Source organism: Molothrus ater, chromosome 1 (assembly GCF_012460135.2).
Source record: "Molothrus ater isolate BHLD 08-10-18 breed brown headed cowbird chromosome 1, BPBGC_Mater_1.1, whole genome shotgun sequence".
NCBI classification, from domain to species: domain Eukaryota; kingdom Metazoa; phylum Chordata; class Aves; order Passeriformes; family Icteridae; genus Molothrus; species Molothrus ater.
The window spans coordinates 2309780-2325548 of NC_050478.2; the positions used below are offsets into that span (position 1 = coordinate 2309780).

Sequence of the window (15769 nt, forward strand, 5' to 3'; positions counted from 1 at the left end):
ATCCCCTGCTCCAGCTCCCAAGGAGACAATGATGGAATAGTGCTGAATCTTCAGTCCAGAATTTTGTGTCCTGGTGAGGATGTCCCTGGCTTGGTCTACAGTGGGAACTGCTGGGCTCGGGGCTTTGCTCCTGTATTTGCTATAATTCCCATGGAGGGGGTTTCTACCCCACTGTAGCCCTGTTCTGCTCCCAGCAATTTTCTGTGGAGCTCAGAGCCAGACCTTTGGCCAGAGGGCTTGGTACAGGCGAACACAAACCTCTTGTTCATCACCTGACTAAATAATCCTGAGGTCGAGGTGAGATTCATCCCGCTGGACACCTGCACGGCCAGTAACTCACAGCTGAGGAATCACAGAACCATGGAATGGTTTGGGTTGGAAGGGACCTTAAAGATGATCCCATTCCACCCCGTGTTGTAGGCAGGGACACCTTCCACTGTCCCCAAGCTGCTCCAAGCCCTGTCCAGCCTGGCTCTGGGCACTGCCAGGGATGCACAGGGAGCATTACACTTTCATGGCCAGTGGAGTCCAGCACTAAACTGGACTTAACTCCATGACTTAACTTCTACTTGAAACTGCTATCTTGACTAGGCCAAGTTGCTTATCTCCTAAATGTGGCCAGTTCTTCCCACTGGACACCTGGGACATGTGGGATGGATGGCTCAGCTCTGTGTTGTGGCCACCCACAGCAGCTGAGGGTCCCCATCAAGGCTCCCAATCCTGGTGTAGATTCCCAGTGGTACCTGAGACACCCAGGCAGGGCTGGAAGCCACTGCACGGTCCTACAGAAAACCTGTGGCACTTGGGAGCCGGGTTTGACCCCCAGGAGATGTCCCTGTGCACTCAACCTGACCCTGGCATGTCCGGAGATATCTCACCAGCTTTGGGAGACTTCACCCGCCTTGTCCTGAGCTTCTGACTCCCAAACATTATTAGTCACTGTTTGTAGGAAAAGGAGGTGTAAGAAAGAGTTCCTTGAGGGCACCCTCGATGTTTCTGGTGGATTCTTGGGTGCACCAGAGCAGAGAAATATTCAACCAAGCCTCCAAACCCGGGATGTGTCAATAGGTGTGTCCGTGTGTGGGTACACGCGGGAAGGGAAGGGAACAGAGAACATCTGATGGTGGCATCAGGGGTAAACACAATCTCATGCTCATGGCTTGGCTTCCAATGCCATTTTCAGCCCTGCAGCTGAGCAATCCTTTCCAAAGAAAGTGTCCTCTCTGCCCTCCTGGTTGGTGGTAAATGGGGTGATGTCCTGTAGGTGAAGAGCTCAGAGACCTTTAAAGCCCTGGTGTCTTTGTGCTGTCAAACCTCCAGGTGTTCCTGCTTTGTGTAAAACAACTGAGCCCTTCCTATTGCTGCTAAACCCCCTTCTGTTCTTCTGAACCTTGGTGATAATCTGTGGAACTGAGTTCCATTAATTAATTAGTTCAGCATTGTCATAAACCCCAGAGTTGTGCTCTAAGACAGTAGTTATGGAGCCTCCACACCATTTAGGATGTTATTCCTGTAAAGTCCCTTTAAAACTGAACTTTCTCTTGTCCAGGCAGTATGGGCAGTTCAAAATTCCTATATTATTTAATTGAAAGAAAAAAAAAAGTTGCTAAAATCTTGAGTGGTTTGTTCAGTTAAATATTTCTGGCCAGTCAAAATATCTCCATTAGATCCCTACTTTCCCACATTCTGATGCATTTTCACTGGCACACGTTGCCCAGAGAGGTGGTGGGTCCCATCCCTGCAAACATCCATGGTCAGGCTGGATGGGGCTCTGAGCAACCTGATCTGGTTGGAGACATTCCTGATCATGACCAGGGGGTGGAGTGGGTGACCTTTGAAATCCCCAGACAAACCATTCATGCACAATCTCTAGTTCTGTATTTAGGGTCTGGGAGCATGGGAAAGCTGAAAACCAGGGAGTGAGCAGCTCTTTGGATGAGACAGAGCTGCTTCTGCAGTGGTGCCTGTGGCCACTCAGACCCCACATGAGATCCATGGATGGCTTTGCTTTGTCTTCATTGGAGCTCCCTTCCCACAGAGTGGCTTTGTCACCGTTCAGATCTCCTGTGAAACCCAGTTATGGACATTGCATAATCCCCCAGATCCACCAAGTGCTTCAGTTCTGCACAGAAATCCAAGCTGGAAGGAATCCATCTGCTAAGCTGAGTGACCTTGAAGCTTTATTATTATTATTATTATGCTGAGGAGGGCTTGTCTCTGGTTTCTAAAGTAAACAGAGCAGGGATCTTGGCAGAGGAGCTTGCAGCAGAAAGCTGGGATTGCTTTCCCAAATTCTTGGCTGCTTCCCTTGCTGCATGTCAAAGCTGGTATCTGTGCCTAGCAGTGATCACCCCTCCACGAGCTGATCACGGTCTGGCAGCCTGTCTGAGCTCCCCAGCCACTCTCAGACAGAAATCATTAAGGCTGGGATGCTGCTCAGGTGTGCAGGTGCTGCTGCTGCCACTGGAGAGGTTCCCAAATCCTTCCACGGAGGCTCCGTGCCCCCAGCACTGAGGGTCCCTGGCTCTTCACCCAAAATCTTGTTCCATCCCCCAAGTCAGAGATTTGGGGTAGTTTATGCTGCTGCAAGGACAACTCCTGACTCACTTTCTTCGTTCAAAATCTTTCCCCTCCTGCCTGCAATGGGGATGGTTCAGCCTGGACAAGAGAAGGGTTCAGGGTGACCTAATTGTGGCCAGGACCTGAAGGGAGCTACAAGAAAGACAGAAATAAACTATTTAAAAGGGCTGCAGTGGCAGGAGAAGGGGAAATGGCTGCACACTGAAAGAGAGTAGGGCTGGATTAGATATTAAGAAGGATTTCTTCCCTGTGAGGGTGGGAGGCCCTGGCACAGGGTGCCCAGAGCAGCTGTGGCTGCCCTGGATCCCTGGCAGTGCCCAAGGCCAGGCTGGATGGGGCTGGGAGCAGCCTGGGATGGTGGAAGGTGTCCCTGCCATGGCAGGGGGCTGGAAGTAGATTTAAGGTCCCTTTAAGGTCCCTTCCAACCCAGGCCATTGCTGTGTTTCTGTTTCATTATTCTTCCTCCTTCCCCAGTTTCTTTGCCATTCACCAGCCTGACCCTTTCCAGATGTTTTTCATCCAGGCTCTGCCTCACCAGCTGAGAAGCTTCCACCCTGGAGAACAGTTCTGTTCCTCTGAGGGGCATCAGGGCATCACATCTGCCAAACCACTTGGAGAAGAAACTCTCTGAGCCCCAGCTCCTGGTGTGAGAGCAGCAGACCCCAGCAGGTTTAGGGAGAGGAGCCTGGAGGGGAAAGCTTGGTCCTTTCTCTGGTGCTGCACGCATTGGTGGCGCCAATGCTCTGGCTGGGTTTTTGGAATTTAGACCAGGTCTGGAAGAACCTTTCATATCAATCATCTTTTTTCACCCAAGAGATTTGGAGAGTGGGTGGCCTCTTGCTTGAGAGTCATCAAATCATGGGATGGTTTGGGTTGGAAGGGACACTAAAGCTCAGCCCATTGCACCCCTGCCATGGCAGGGACACCTTCCACTGTCCCAGGCTGCTCCAAGCCCCATCCAGCCTGGCCTTGGGCACTGCCAGGGATCCAGGGGCAGCCACAGCTGCTCTGGGAATTCCATCCCAGGGCCTCCTTTGAACACCCAGTCTAAATGTATATAAATATATATATATATATATATATGGCTTCCTTTCTCCAAAACAGATTATAAAACCTTGACTTTAGGTCCTTGTCACTGTTGAGGGGTTGCCAAATGGAGGGATTTTACTCAGCACCCCAAGAAAATGAAGCTGCCTTATGGCTGAAACCTGCCTGGCTGCTCCCTCCACAGCAGAATGAATTTTGGGCTGAAGGAGATCCAGCACATCCATTTCAGTAAACAGGAGCTATCTGCAGACAGTGCTAAAAGTCAGTGCTGTAAAGCAACTTAAACCTTTCCCTTCTTTCCCTACACCAGGTTTTATTGTGGTTGTTATTCTTTCTGTTGTAAGAGATGATCTCTGAGAGAATTTTTCTCTCTCTCAAGGTGTATACAAATGCCAGGACATCCACTGGCACTTTTCCTGTACCTCTGAGCGACTCATCAGTCTGTACCTCTTTAATTTTACTGAGATCTAGCTGAAACATGTCAAGGAGCCATGAGGATTTTTTTCCCATGCAAAGCAGTTTCTTTGCAAAAAAAAAAAAAAAAAAAAAAAAAAAAGAAGAAAAGAAAAGAAAAAAAAATCCAGTTATTCTGTTGCAGCAGAAATTGCACTTTCATTTGAGGAAAAAAGTCATTTTATAATCAGAAAAAAAAGTTTGAGCTTTGGCTTCATGGCAGTCTTGTTGCTGTTTTAGTGCTAAATAAGAGTTGTTTTCTCTTTGGGCTCTGGTGTTGTTTGTGTCCTTCCTCCATGTGGATTTTTCACTGTCTAATCCCAGGTCATCTTTTCCCAAAGAGAGGGAAGGAGAGGATAAGGAGCTCTCTGCCTTCTGCTGCTTTCCACATTTTCTAAAAGGTGGAATACAGATCTGAAACCTCTTTCTGGAGGGAAGTTTGTCTTTCCTGACCTGCTCTCATGTTCCTTTCCCGTATGGCAGGACCAGGATCCAGACAAATATTCCCCTTATTCCCTCTGGGACAGAAATGGTCCTCAGAGAAGGTGTAAGATGTGTTTTTGTCTATTTGTGACTCTGGAACAGCTGATTCCCTCTTGATCAGTCCTTGAGTCGTTCAGAGGCTCTGAATGAGAGGAGAATTGTGACATTTCAGGCCAAAGGAGGAGCAGATTCCATGATGAATGAGTGATATGAAAGGAAGCACAACCATAATTTATTGCCAAGTACTTAGAAGGTATTTTGATGGATAGTGCAAGTAGATGAAAAGCCCTTTTGGTTTGGGATTTTTTTTTTTTTCAGTTCATTAGTTCAAAGTGAAGCAACTTTTTCATGGTAGCAGAATCAGGTATGTGATCAGAAATCCTATTTTTTCCCAAAAAATCAAAACATTTCACTTAGCTTTTGAGGTTCTGAGTATTTTAAGATAAACATAAAAGATTTTTACACAAAATACAGTTGCTTGCAAATCCACCCTCTAAAAAACTGTTATTTTTACATTGGTCAGAAAAATTAAGCTTATTATGAGTGCTTGGCAAATATGCCAAACTCAGAAGATTTCAGGGTGGGTTTTTTTGTCATGTAAAAAAACTGTGTCCAGTCCTAGGTGGCAGTTTCAGTAGAGTTGATAAACTAGTGTAGGAGTTTGCCCTTCCTCAGATGTTTCAGATTTGGACCCAGTGACAATGAGAAATGGCAAAATTCCCGATGAAACTGGAACTGTGCTGTGGGTCTGCAGAGGAAACAATCCCTGAGGTTGCCCAATCCAAACTTCTAATTTGGTATCGATAATTACATGAAAAAAAAGCACATAACAGTGTGACAAGTTCCTTATTGACTGTCTGGGAGCAATAAAAGTCCTTAAACACATGCTTGGTTTTAAATATGTGCACAAGCCCCTGTGTTAACACGAGGCACTGGCTGAAGTGCTTCTCTAAATCTCCTGCATTTTCCTTCGGAGTATTTTATGACCAGAACAAAAAGTAGTTGTAGGATTCATTAGAGGGGGAAAAAAAAATAGAAAAAAAAAAGAGAGAGAGTGCAAAAGGAAGGAAAAACAAAGAGGAGGAAACTTTATGGCTCCGTAAACAGCTGTAAGCAATGTCTCTGGTCGGGTCAGACCGGTCTGAGTTGACAAGGCAGTGTCTCCAATTATATAGCATGCTGTAGCCTGTAAAAATGAAATCAATTTGTTATTTTTCTGGGAGAACATTATAGCGTGAGTTCACACATTTGGTGAGCCTGATGAGTCAGTGAAAGCCAGAGGAGGAACTCGCAGCCCTGTGTGTGTGAGGGTCTGTGTGTGCTCACCCAATGCATATTCACAGCACCTTCTCCAAGGAAAGGGTGAGAAGTGAGAGTTTCCAAGGAAAGGGTGAGAAATGTGAGCAATTTGCTTTACCAGAGCAGTGGACAGTGAAAATCCTGCTGTTCTTACCCAAAACCTCAAAATGACGGCGCTCTCCGTCGTGGTTCTCATTTCAAAATTGGCTTCACTGGCAGAGAAGTTTCAGGATAAAATTCCCCCAAGCACTTAAGCACTTAAGCAATTTAGAAGTCCAAATCCAATCTTTGCAGGGATCTGAGGTCTTTGAGCCCAGTCCTCCAAGGTATTTAGCACTGACATAGCCCAGGCCAGACCTCAGCGCAGGGGGATGAGCCTTAATGAGAGGTTTGAAACCACAAGATGTACTTATATTGTGCTGAGCATTTAAAAAAGGTTCAAGTTGGGAGGCTTTAGGGGTGAGGAGGGGGGGAACTGGGAGCATTAGGACTAGCCACAGTCCTAATTATTATTGAAATTCAGAGTAGGAGTCTAAATATCTTTGCATTGTGTAGGCATTTTTCATTGCCTAATATGTTGCTTTATCCCTTCCCTCCATTCCCCTAATTTAGCACACCTGACCCAGAAAATTAGAGCTATTTTCACCTAAAACTTCATTCCAGTGCCCAAGTTATATAAGCATTGTGCTGGGAGAAGGAGGCAGGTTCTTTTCCAGGCCAGCCAGTGGCTGCCTCACAAACACGCATTCTTTCCATTTGTCATGAAACCCTGAGAGGGGTTAGGCTGGGAGAAGTCAGAAGTAAGGCAGCAAAGGTGTTTACATGAAACTTTAAATTGCTCCCCTTTCATTTGCAAGTAACTGTTGTTCCTCGTCCCAGGTGAATTTATCCATCAGCAATATCATTAGATGAGTTCATTATAACCACGAGATTTACAGCGCTCATAAACTGCAGTGTAGGTGGCAGATTAAAATGTTAAGGCTTATGCATCTCTAAAACCCTGCACTGCCATCCTGGCACGTTTTAGGAGGTAAATGGAGCTGCATGGAGGCAGATCTGAAGTGGGGAGACCTCCAGGGAGCAGCCCCAGATAAGGATGGGGAATGGAAGCAACACCAGGGTCACTGGAACCTGGATCCAGGCTTGAAAACGTGGTTTGAGGGGCCATTATTCTGCTGCCTGGGTTGTTTTTCAGATGACATGTGTAGCAAAGGAGTTAATTGCCTTGGGTAATTAAAGAGTTCCAAAGACTTTTTCCAAGGAACTGGGTTGTTAATACTTGTATTCTCTCTCCTCCTCTGTTCTGTAGATCCTAAGGGAAGACAAAGTCAAAGCAACATCTCTTGCACTCCGAGTGGAAGGTGCTGAGTGTTGTGGTGTGCCTTAGTTCCTGTGGGAATTCGCTGTCCTGGCCAAACCTCAGCTCAGGGAATTTTGCTTTCTTAGCACCTACTTGAAGCTGCCACTGAGCTTATTATTTTTCAAATCCAGCCTCAAACCACTCTAAACAATCTGTCGTGCTCCGTGTTAGAGATAGCAAAGACTTTCCTTGGCCTCCTCTTCCAGCTCTCCAAGGATTTCTGAGATTCTGCCAAAAAAAAAAAGAAAAGGGTGAAATTCCCAATTCCTACTTTCAGCTTGAAAAGAAACAACAAAAGGTGTCCAGTTTATGCTCCTCATTTTTGCACAGCCAGTGCTGCCTCCGGGGCATCTCCAGTGATTCAGCCCCCCTATCTGAGGCATCTCTCTCAGGATGGGCTGAGTTGCCCTCTGGAGATGCTGATGTTGCTCCATGGATCCCGGTAGACAGCGAGCTTGGCCGAGGTTCCAAACTTTGAGATGGTCAGAGTGGGGTGAGGTGAGTCCCACGCTCGGAGATGCTCTGATGAAAGGTGCAGCAGAAACCCAGTGCTGCTGCATCATCACCATCACCACTGCTGTTATTCATACAGGGCAAGGGTGAGGGAATCATTGTGGGAGAAAAGGCACCTCCAAACCTCTGTGTGTGTGCAGGGTTGGACTCGGCCACACAATTATGGGCATACTTTCAGGGTTAGAGGAGAAAAAAAAGGATTTAAATATAGCCCTTGTGCTGTTCTTGGAGATGAATGAAGAATTATCCAGCAAGAACAGTTAACCCAGTAGGTTACAAACTTTTTCTTTTCCAGGCTGAGGAAAAAATATCTGGAAGGATAGAATTTGTGCTGTCTAACAGGTTTAGATTTCTTTTTGTGAACCCCTTTGAAATGTCTTAGGTTTGATAGCATGATGCCCAGAGCCAAATGTTGAAGACCCCACCACAATCAATGTTGCAGAGAATAATAACTTCTGAATTAAAGTATGACACTTCTTAATTTAAACTGCCTAGGCCTAAGCTTGATTGTTACTGGTCCATGCAAAACAAAAAAACAACCCCCAAACTGAAAAAATATCTTTCATCAGAATCAGTTACTTGATTCATGTCTTCGAGAGCCAAACCTATCATTTTGCTGATCTGTGTTAAGGTGGTTTCCAAGTTTTCAACTAAAACAACAATTAAAATTGTTGCTATTGTCCACATTTTGTAGTTGCTTGGGTTTAGGATAGTTTTAATCTCACAGAATAAAACCACTTTGATGCAGGAGGGACAATAGTGAGCAGAATGATTTCCTTTTCCATTTAAAATAACGAGGTGTGACAAGTTCTACTTCTTTTCATTCTAAAATTTCTCTAGGTTTTGTTTTCACAGTAAAAAAGAGAAATAAATCACAGCCTCTGCTGGAATATTGGTATTTTCTGTGAAAAACAAAGCCATTCAGTGAATGTAGAATTAGAAGTTTTCCTGCCTGTCCACCCACCGGCCTCTGGGCTGGTGGTTCAAACCATAGAATCATAAAACCATAGCATGGCCTGAGTTGGAAGGGACCTTAAAGATCATCCCATTCTGCTCCTGCCATGGCAGGGACACCTCCCACCATCCCAGGCTGCTCCCAGCCCCATCCAGCCTGACCTTGGGCACTGCCAGGCATCCAGGGGCAGCCACAGCTGCTCTGGGCACCCTGTGCCAGGGCCTCAGCACCCTCACAGGGCACAATTCCTTCCCAATATCCCATCTCTCCCTGCCCTCTGGCAGTTTGAAGCCATTCTCCCTTGTCCTGCCATTCCAGGCTCATAAATTCTCTCTCTCCATCCTTCTTGTGGGTCCCTTCAGGTCCAGGAAGGCCACAGTGAAGACACCCTGAAAGCTTTCTCTTTTCCAAGCTGAACAAATACAATTCTCTCAGTCTTTCCTTGTAGGAACCACGCTCCATCCCTCAAATCCACTTTGCAGCTGTTCTTTGGGCTCACTCCAGCAGGTCCATGTCCTCCCCATGTGTCTCATGGACATTTGTGTGTCCAGGGTGGACAAGACACAGAAAAAATTCCATCTCCTGTGCCTGTCTCGACCTCTGGGATATCCTTGCCATCTTCCAGTTGTCCATGTTAGATGGACACCACACTCCATCTGTCTTGTGGCAGCCCTTTGTGGTGGTGAGGGATTTTGGGAATTTACTTACAGACCCTGCCCCAGGAGCCTCTTGACATTAGCCATGCATGGCAGCCCCCATTTTTGGATCCTTCACAGCCTTCCAGCTGCTCATTTCTCAAATAAAATTTTTAAAAAATAATAAAAAAAGGTGGTTTTAGGCAGCCTCAGATACATAGATTTCATGCTGGTCAACTTGAAGGGTTATGGTGAGAGATGAGAGAGGGTCTGTTTGGGATGTTGTAGGGTGGAGTGGGGGCTGCCCACTCCTCACCTGCTTCTCTGTGAGCCCCTCTGGTTCCAGGAGATGTGAGACAGCCCTGGAGGGGTTTTCCTCACAGCCTTTCCTATGGACTCTTCTCCAGCCATCTTCTCAATTTCAATATTTTAGGATCATAATGCCACAGATGTATTGTGAAAATCCATCTTTTTAGAGAAAACGCTTTACACAATTTGTCCCCTCTTTCATCACGTGGTTGAGGTTCTTCTGAGGGATGTGGCACCTCAGAGAGGCAGCCAAAATGAGTTAGGAAGGAACAGGGGCTGAGCTGAACCTCTGGAAACCTGGATGGATTATAGGAAAGGACTTGGAGGAGGCATCTTGCTGTTAGGGGGTTCCCTGCAAAGAGAGAAGCACTGAAGGCATCTGTAAGAGAACATAAATCCCCTCTGTATGAGCAGATAGACATCCTTTGATTTGACTTCTTCAGCAGGACTAGCTGGACAAGAGGAGCAAAGTCACTCCTGGTGCTCAGTTTGTAATATTTGGTGGGATTTAGGTGCCCACAGGGTCTTCTCTGGGGTCATTTGGCAAGTTGCACCCTTGCTGTTCAGCATTGATAAATTAAGTTATTTTCCCTGTGTTGGGGACCCCAGAAGGACATCCCTGGAGGAAGATCTCAAAAAGCCCCTCCAGGATGAATAGCAAAACAAAGCTCAGGAATTAGAGAATTCAGGGAGAAGGAGGCAGCTGTAGGAGTCTCCACACGCTGCTCCTGATGTGTCAAGGACTTTTGACACGCTGAGAAGGTGCTGACCTTGAAAAGTCAGCAGAGTGGTGCTGTGCAGTGAGGTCATCCAGAGCTGAAACCCTCTCTTTTTTCTGAAAAAAAAACCTCTGAGCAGGTATTTCCTGCATATTTCTCCCTCCTAACCTGGCTGGGGTGTCCATTCCAAGAGGGAGGGTACATGTAATTTATTAAGAAGGTGGCCAGGTACTTATTTACAACGGCTCTGCTGAAGGAGCAGATAGATTGAGATAAGGGAAATGAAGAGCTCTCGAGGTGTGTTGGCAAAGAAAAATGCTCACTGGAGGTTGAATTAAACACTTCAGGGCATGCAAGGCTTAAAGATAAGCTAAGAACTTTGGCTGTGGACATACAGAGCAGTGTTTTCATGGCTCCTCCTGTGCTAATGGGAAGAAAAGCCTGGTTGGTTTGAAAGCAACAACTCTTTGACCCTTTCCCTTGGTTCAGACTTGAGCAGAGCCTGTTCTGGGCACGAGTGTGTTTGTAAAATTGAGAGCTTCAGGAATTCTCCATGGAAAAGGAGAGTTTGGGGTCAGTGCATCCTGGAAGTTGTGGTGCTCAGGGAATTTGAAGGTTAGACCACAGTAGATGACACTCGGCCCATTTCTCAACACAAAATTGCCCACATGAAGGAGATTGTTTAGGAGAAGAGCCCAGGAGAGTGGAAAAATGCAAATGCCAGGTTTGATCATTGGAAACAGCGAGAAAAAAAAAAAAAAATGAATGATGGGAGCTACGAGAGAGTTGAGCAACACTGAAATGAGATTCTGATCTTTACAGACTTTCCCAATCTTTTCTAAAGGTTTGGTTGTTGGGTTGTTGTTGGGTTTTTTTCTGGGTGGAGGAGAAGGTTGGAAGGTTCATGAGGTTCCCACCTGATGATCAATAATAATGACAGGGAGCTGAAAGAACTGGGTTCTCCTAAAGATAAATTGACTTTAGAGAGGGAGAAAGTGTTTACAGCTGGAAGCAAAGTAGAAACCAAAAGAGGGTGCTGGGGGAGATGTTATCACACTCCAGGAGCTGCGAGTGAGCCAGGAGCAGGAGCAGGAGCAGGAGCAGGAGCAGGAGGAGGAGGAGGAAGAGGAGGAAGAAGGTGCTCAGCTCTGCTCAACAGCAGAGCCACTGCTCATGGGGAGATGTTTTGAGATTCCACCCTGCAGCTCCAGCTGAGAGTTAAGTGACTCCATGGTGCCCCATGAAATGCCAAATTGGTGTTGCACCGTCTCAGGGCCTGATGACACCTTGAGAACAAGGCTCTCGCTGGAGATTGTCTTTTGCAGATTAAACTTTCCAGACTGTAACTCAGATCAAAGAGAGGTGTGACTGTTTCCCTGCTGTACTGAGCAGGGAGCAGAGTGAAAAAGCAATTACAGGTATTTCTATATGTTTTTGGTTTTTTTTTTAATCTTAGAAAATCTTCCCAGCCACGGAAATGAATAGTTGAGGGCACCAACCTATAAACTCCTCTTCCTATGACTGGTATTTTCATTTTACCACTGGAGTAACCACCAAAAAAAACCAACCCAGAGACAGGCTTGAGTTTGGCTGTTCATATGATTAAAGTTTATGAGGTTGGAATCCTAAACTTCATCAGGGTCCTACTGATATAGCTCAGAAAAATCCATCTGGTTTCACAACATTGTGGATGGAGCCTGCAACAGGTTGATGGTAACTCATGGATACTTTATCTTTGTTGGGAACTGGGTAAGGGACTTTGGAAAGCTTTGGGAAGGATGTTGGTGGCTGCAGGTGATGTGGAAACAAACTCTACAGATCTTCCCACCAGAGTTAACCTCAGACACCAGAAAACATCCACACTTTGGACTCCCTGTCATCAATGGCTGGAGGATGAGTAGGAACAAGTAAACTGATGTTTTCACCTGGAGACTTCAATGAAGGCATCTCTCCAGATGGTTTACAGAGATAGGACCACTTACCTCCCAGTCCTAAAGCTGGGAACACCTCCTAAGTCCCAGTCTTGTGAGAGTTCAAAGAATTAAAATTTGGGTATGTGGCACCCTAAAACTCAACAAGGCGACAGAGGCAAACTCAACAAGTCCTCTGAAACCTGAAGTATCAGAAGGTGTCTTTAACCCAGAAATTTTGGTCCAGTGCTTTGTATAATATTTAACAGCAAAACAAAAATGTGCACTTGGCATGGGCTCCATTTCACAGATGGCTCTCTGCCAGCTGTGTACCCTGAATGAATCTAAAGCTCAGAAAACCCCATATCTAGCCACTGAGATAAGGAAAATGAGTTTAATGGGTCCTTTCCTCACTTGTCTCCCGCGGGTTCCTGCAGGCACCTGCAGGAACTCATCTCCTTCCTCCAGCTGAGGTCTCTGTGTGTCCTTCAACCCAGGGCTGGACTTTCCTGGGTGGGAGAGTTTCAAGGAACTTATTATCCCTGCTGGTTGTCAGGGATCATGGTGTGACTCACCTGGAGACTCCCAGGGTGCAGACATGCCCCAGCCACCCAGGGGGGTTTGAGTCTGGCCAGCCCAGCCAGTGGGGGCAAGGCCATGATTCACCCCAGGCCCAAGCACACACCTCAGCTGGGCAGGGGCATGGAAATGTCTGCTGCTCTCTGATTGCAAAAGCAGCCTGGGGTGAGCTGGAGACACCCCAGCAAGCGTTGGAGGGTGGGTGACAGGGGCACAATTTGGAGCTCCTTCCCCCTTTTAATGCAATGTTAAAAAGGGGCACTGCTGGCGGGCAGTTCACGCTGTTTGTATCAGCCTCCCTCCTTGGGGTCAGATTAATTATCCTTTAATGTTGAGATTAATCATCTCCCAGAAGTCCAGCCGAGGTGGAGAGAGGCATCTAAGTTCAGGAAATCAGCTGGAAATCCTTTGGTTTCCCACACACCTTCCACCTTGTCCATCTGAAGTTCATTTAGCGGAGGGCACGTTCTTGGCTGAGCTGATTATCCAGGTTCTAAACTCCTAGCTGGAGCCATTTGGAATCCAGAAATGGATGTCCTCATTTGCCTGGAAAGGATGGATTTGTAAAGATTAATCTGGAGTTGGCAAAGCCCTTGAGATGTGGCTCCTGACCATGTGAATGTCACCTTCTTCTCACTTGTGGCCCCTCTAGACCAGGTCCCCTCCAGGACAGGAGTTAATTGGCTGCAAGGACCCTTCTCCTTAAAACAAAGCAATTTAAAATAATTTTTATCCTAGCCTAGAGAACTGCTAAAGTCAAACTAATTTTCTTCTGGACTTTGGCAACGATAGAATTCTTGTGTTATTTTTTAAGTCAGAGCTAAAGAGAGTGAAGGCTTTATTCCCTGACAGCCCTGTTGATAATTTAAACACACCAGGCTGTTCCCAAATGAAAATCACACAGCAAAAAAATGAATGTAAACAGAAATACACGCTGCCCAGGCAGGTTCCTCTTTGTCATTATTCAGGGCAGAAAAGACAATCAAGAGATTTAATTAGAAGAAAAGGAAATTATACTCTAAAAATCCCTTCAGTTTTAGTAATCAAGGTTATTATTAGAAGCACCAGTAAAAAACACTTTAAAAATCTATCTAATTAGCTGCATATCTGCTGATCTCCCTGCAGAGCTGACTTGTTTGTCTCCAAGGCTTCACCAACATAAAGGTTCATGGACACTCCTTTCAAGACTTCCACTGGGCTGAGCACAGAGTTTGCACTCAAGTTTAATTGGGATTGGTTTTTGGTTGTTGGTTTGGTTTGGCTTTAATTTCATTCCCCTCACTTTAACCAAAGCCCCACAAGAATGATGCTGCTCCCCTTCCCAAATTCTTGGTGCTGCCTTTCCAAAGACTCAGAGCTTGATGGTTTCAGCTGCTGGAGTTATTCCTTTGGGTGGCTCCAGAAGTGCTTTTGACTCAGCTGCCAAAATTTCCTATAAAACATCTTGTAAGATGTGTGTCTCGGAGAAAGAAATGCATGTTTGACCCCCTGGCTGGAAAGGAAAGGAAAGGAAAGGAAAGGAAAGGAAAGGAAAGGAAAGGAAAGGAAAGGAAAGGAAAGGAAAGGAAAGGAAAGGAAAGGAAAGGAAAGGAAAGGAAAGGAAAGGAAAGGAAAGGAAAGGAAAGGAAAGGAAAGGAAAGGAAAGGAAAGGAAAGGAAAGGAAAGGAAAGGAAAGGAAAGGAAAGGAAAGGAGGGAAGGAGGGAAGGAAGGAAGGGAAGGAAGGGAAGGAAGGGAAGGAAGGGAAGGAAGGGAAGGAAGGGAAAGAAGGGAAGGAAGGAAGGAAGGAAGGAAGGAGGAAGGAAGGAAGGAAGAAGGAAGGAAGAAGGAAGGAAGGAAGGAGGAAGGAAGAAGGAAGGAAGGAAGGAAGGAAGGAAGGAAGGAAGGAAGGAAGGAAGGAAGGAAGGAAGGAAGGAAGGAAGGAAGGAAGGAAGGAAGGAAGGAAGGAAGGAAGGAAGGAAGGAAGGAAGGAAGGAAGGAAGGAAGGAAGGAAGGAAGGAAGGAAGGAAGGAAGGAAGGAAGGAAGGAAGGGAAGGAAGGAAGGAAGGAGGAAGTGAAGGAAGGAAGGAAGGAAGGAAGGAAGGAAGGAAGAGGAAGGAAGGAGGAAGGAAGGAAGGGAAGAAGGAAGGAAGGAGGAAGGAAGGAAGGAAGGAAGGAAGGGAAGGAAGGAAGGAAGGAAGGAAGGAAGGAAGGAAGGAAGGAAGGAAGGAAGGAAGGAAGGAAGGAAGGAAGGAAATATTTCACAGCGATGGATTAAGGCTTTGGGATAATAAATAAAAGGGAAGGAAGATATTAAAAGTAGAGTTTTTGGCCTTGCTGGGCCTGTAGGGAACTTCAGGAGATGTTTTAGGGATCAATAACAATGAAAATGGTATTTCCTGGTGAGGAGGAATGCCGAGGAACTAAAGACATTGATTTCCTGTCCCCATTCTTCTGAACCAGAAGCACAGAGGTGAAACCCAGCCTGACAGATCTCTTTTCCCCTGTTTTTGTTGCCCAGGTCCCTGGCCATTGGTCACCAGTACTCCTCCCTGGGGACTCAGCCCATCCTGTGCGGGAGCATCCCGGGGCTGGTGCCCAAGCAGCTGCGCTTCTGCCGCAACTACGTGGAGATCATGCCCAGCGTGGCAGAAGGGGTGAAGATTGGCATCCAGGAATGCCAACACCAGTTTCGAGGGAGAAGGTGGAACTGCACCACTGTCAACGACAGCTTGGCCATCTTTGGGCCCGTGCTGGATAAAGGTGAGTGAGGAGCGACGGGTCTGGGGAGATCTGTGGTGGAATTGGCAGCAGAGGTCTTGAGAAAGCTCCTGTGAACTCGTTACCTTCTGAAAAAAAATTCCTGTAAAATGTCCTGCAAGAGACAGGCCTTGAGCTGGATAAAGATTGGGGTTATCTCAGGTCCAGCTGGCAGCAGGAGGTTGGACAA

General features: G+C 46.4%; 1 protein-coding gene across 1 annotated transcript in view; it reads left to right on the forward strand.

Annotated features, from left to right (window-relative positions):
• Positions 1-15769, forward strand: part of WNT3A (Wnt family member 3A) — a 102616-nt gene that overhangs the window by 47373 nt on the left and 39474 nt on the right. The window contains exon 2 of the mRNA XM_054515640.1: positions 15341-15582. Coding sequence (XP_054371615.1) covers positions 15341-15582 — 242 coding nt within the window. The remainder of the gene's footprint in view (positions 1-15340; positions 15583-15769) is intronic.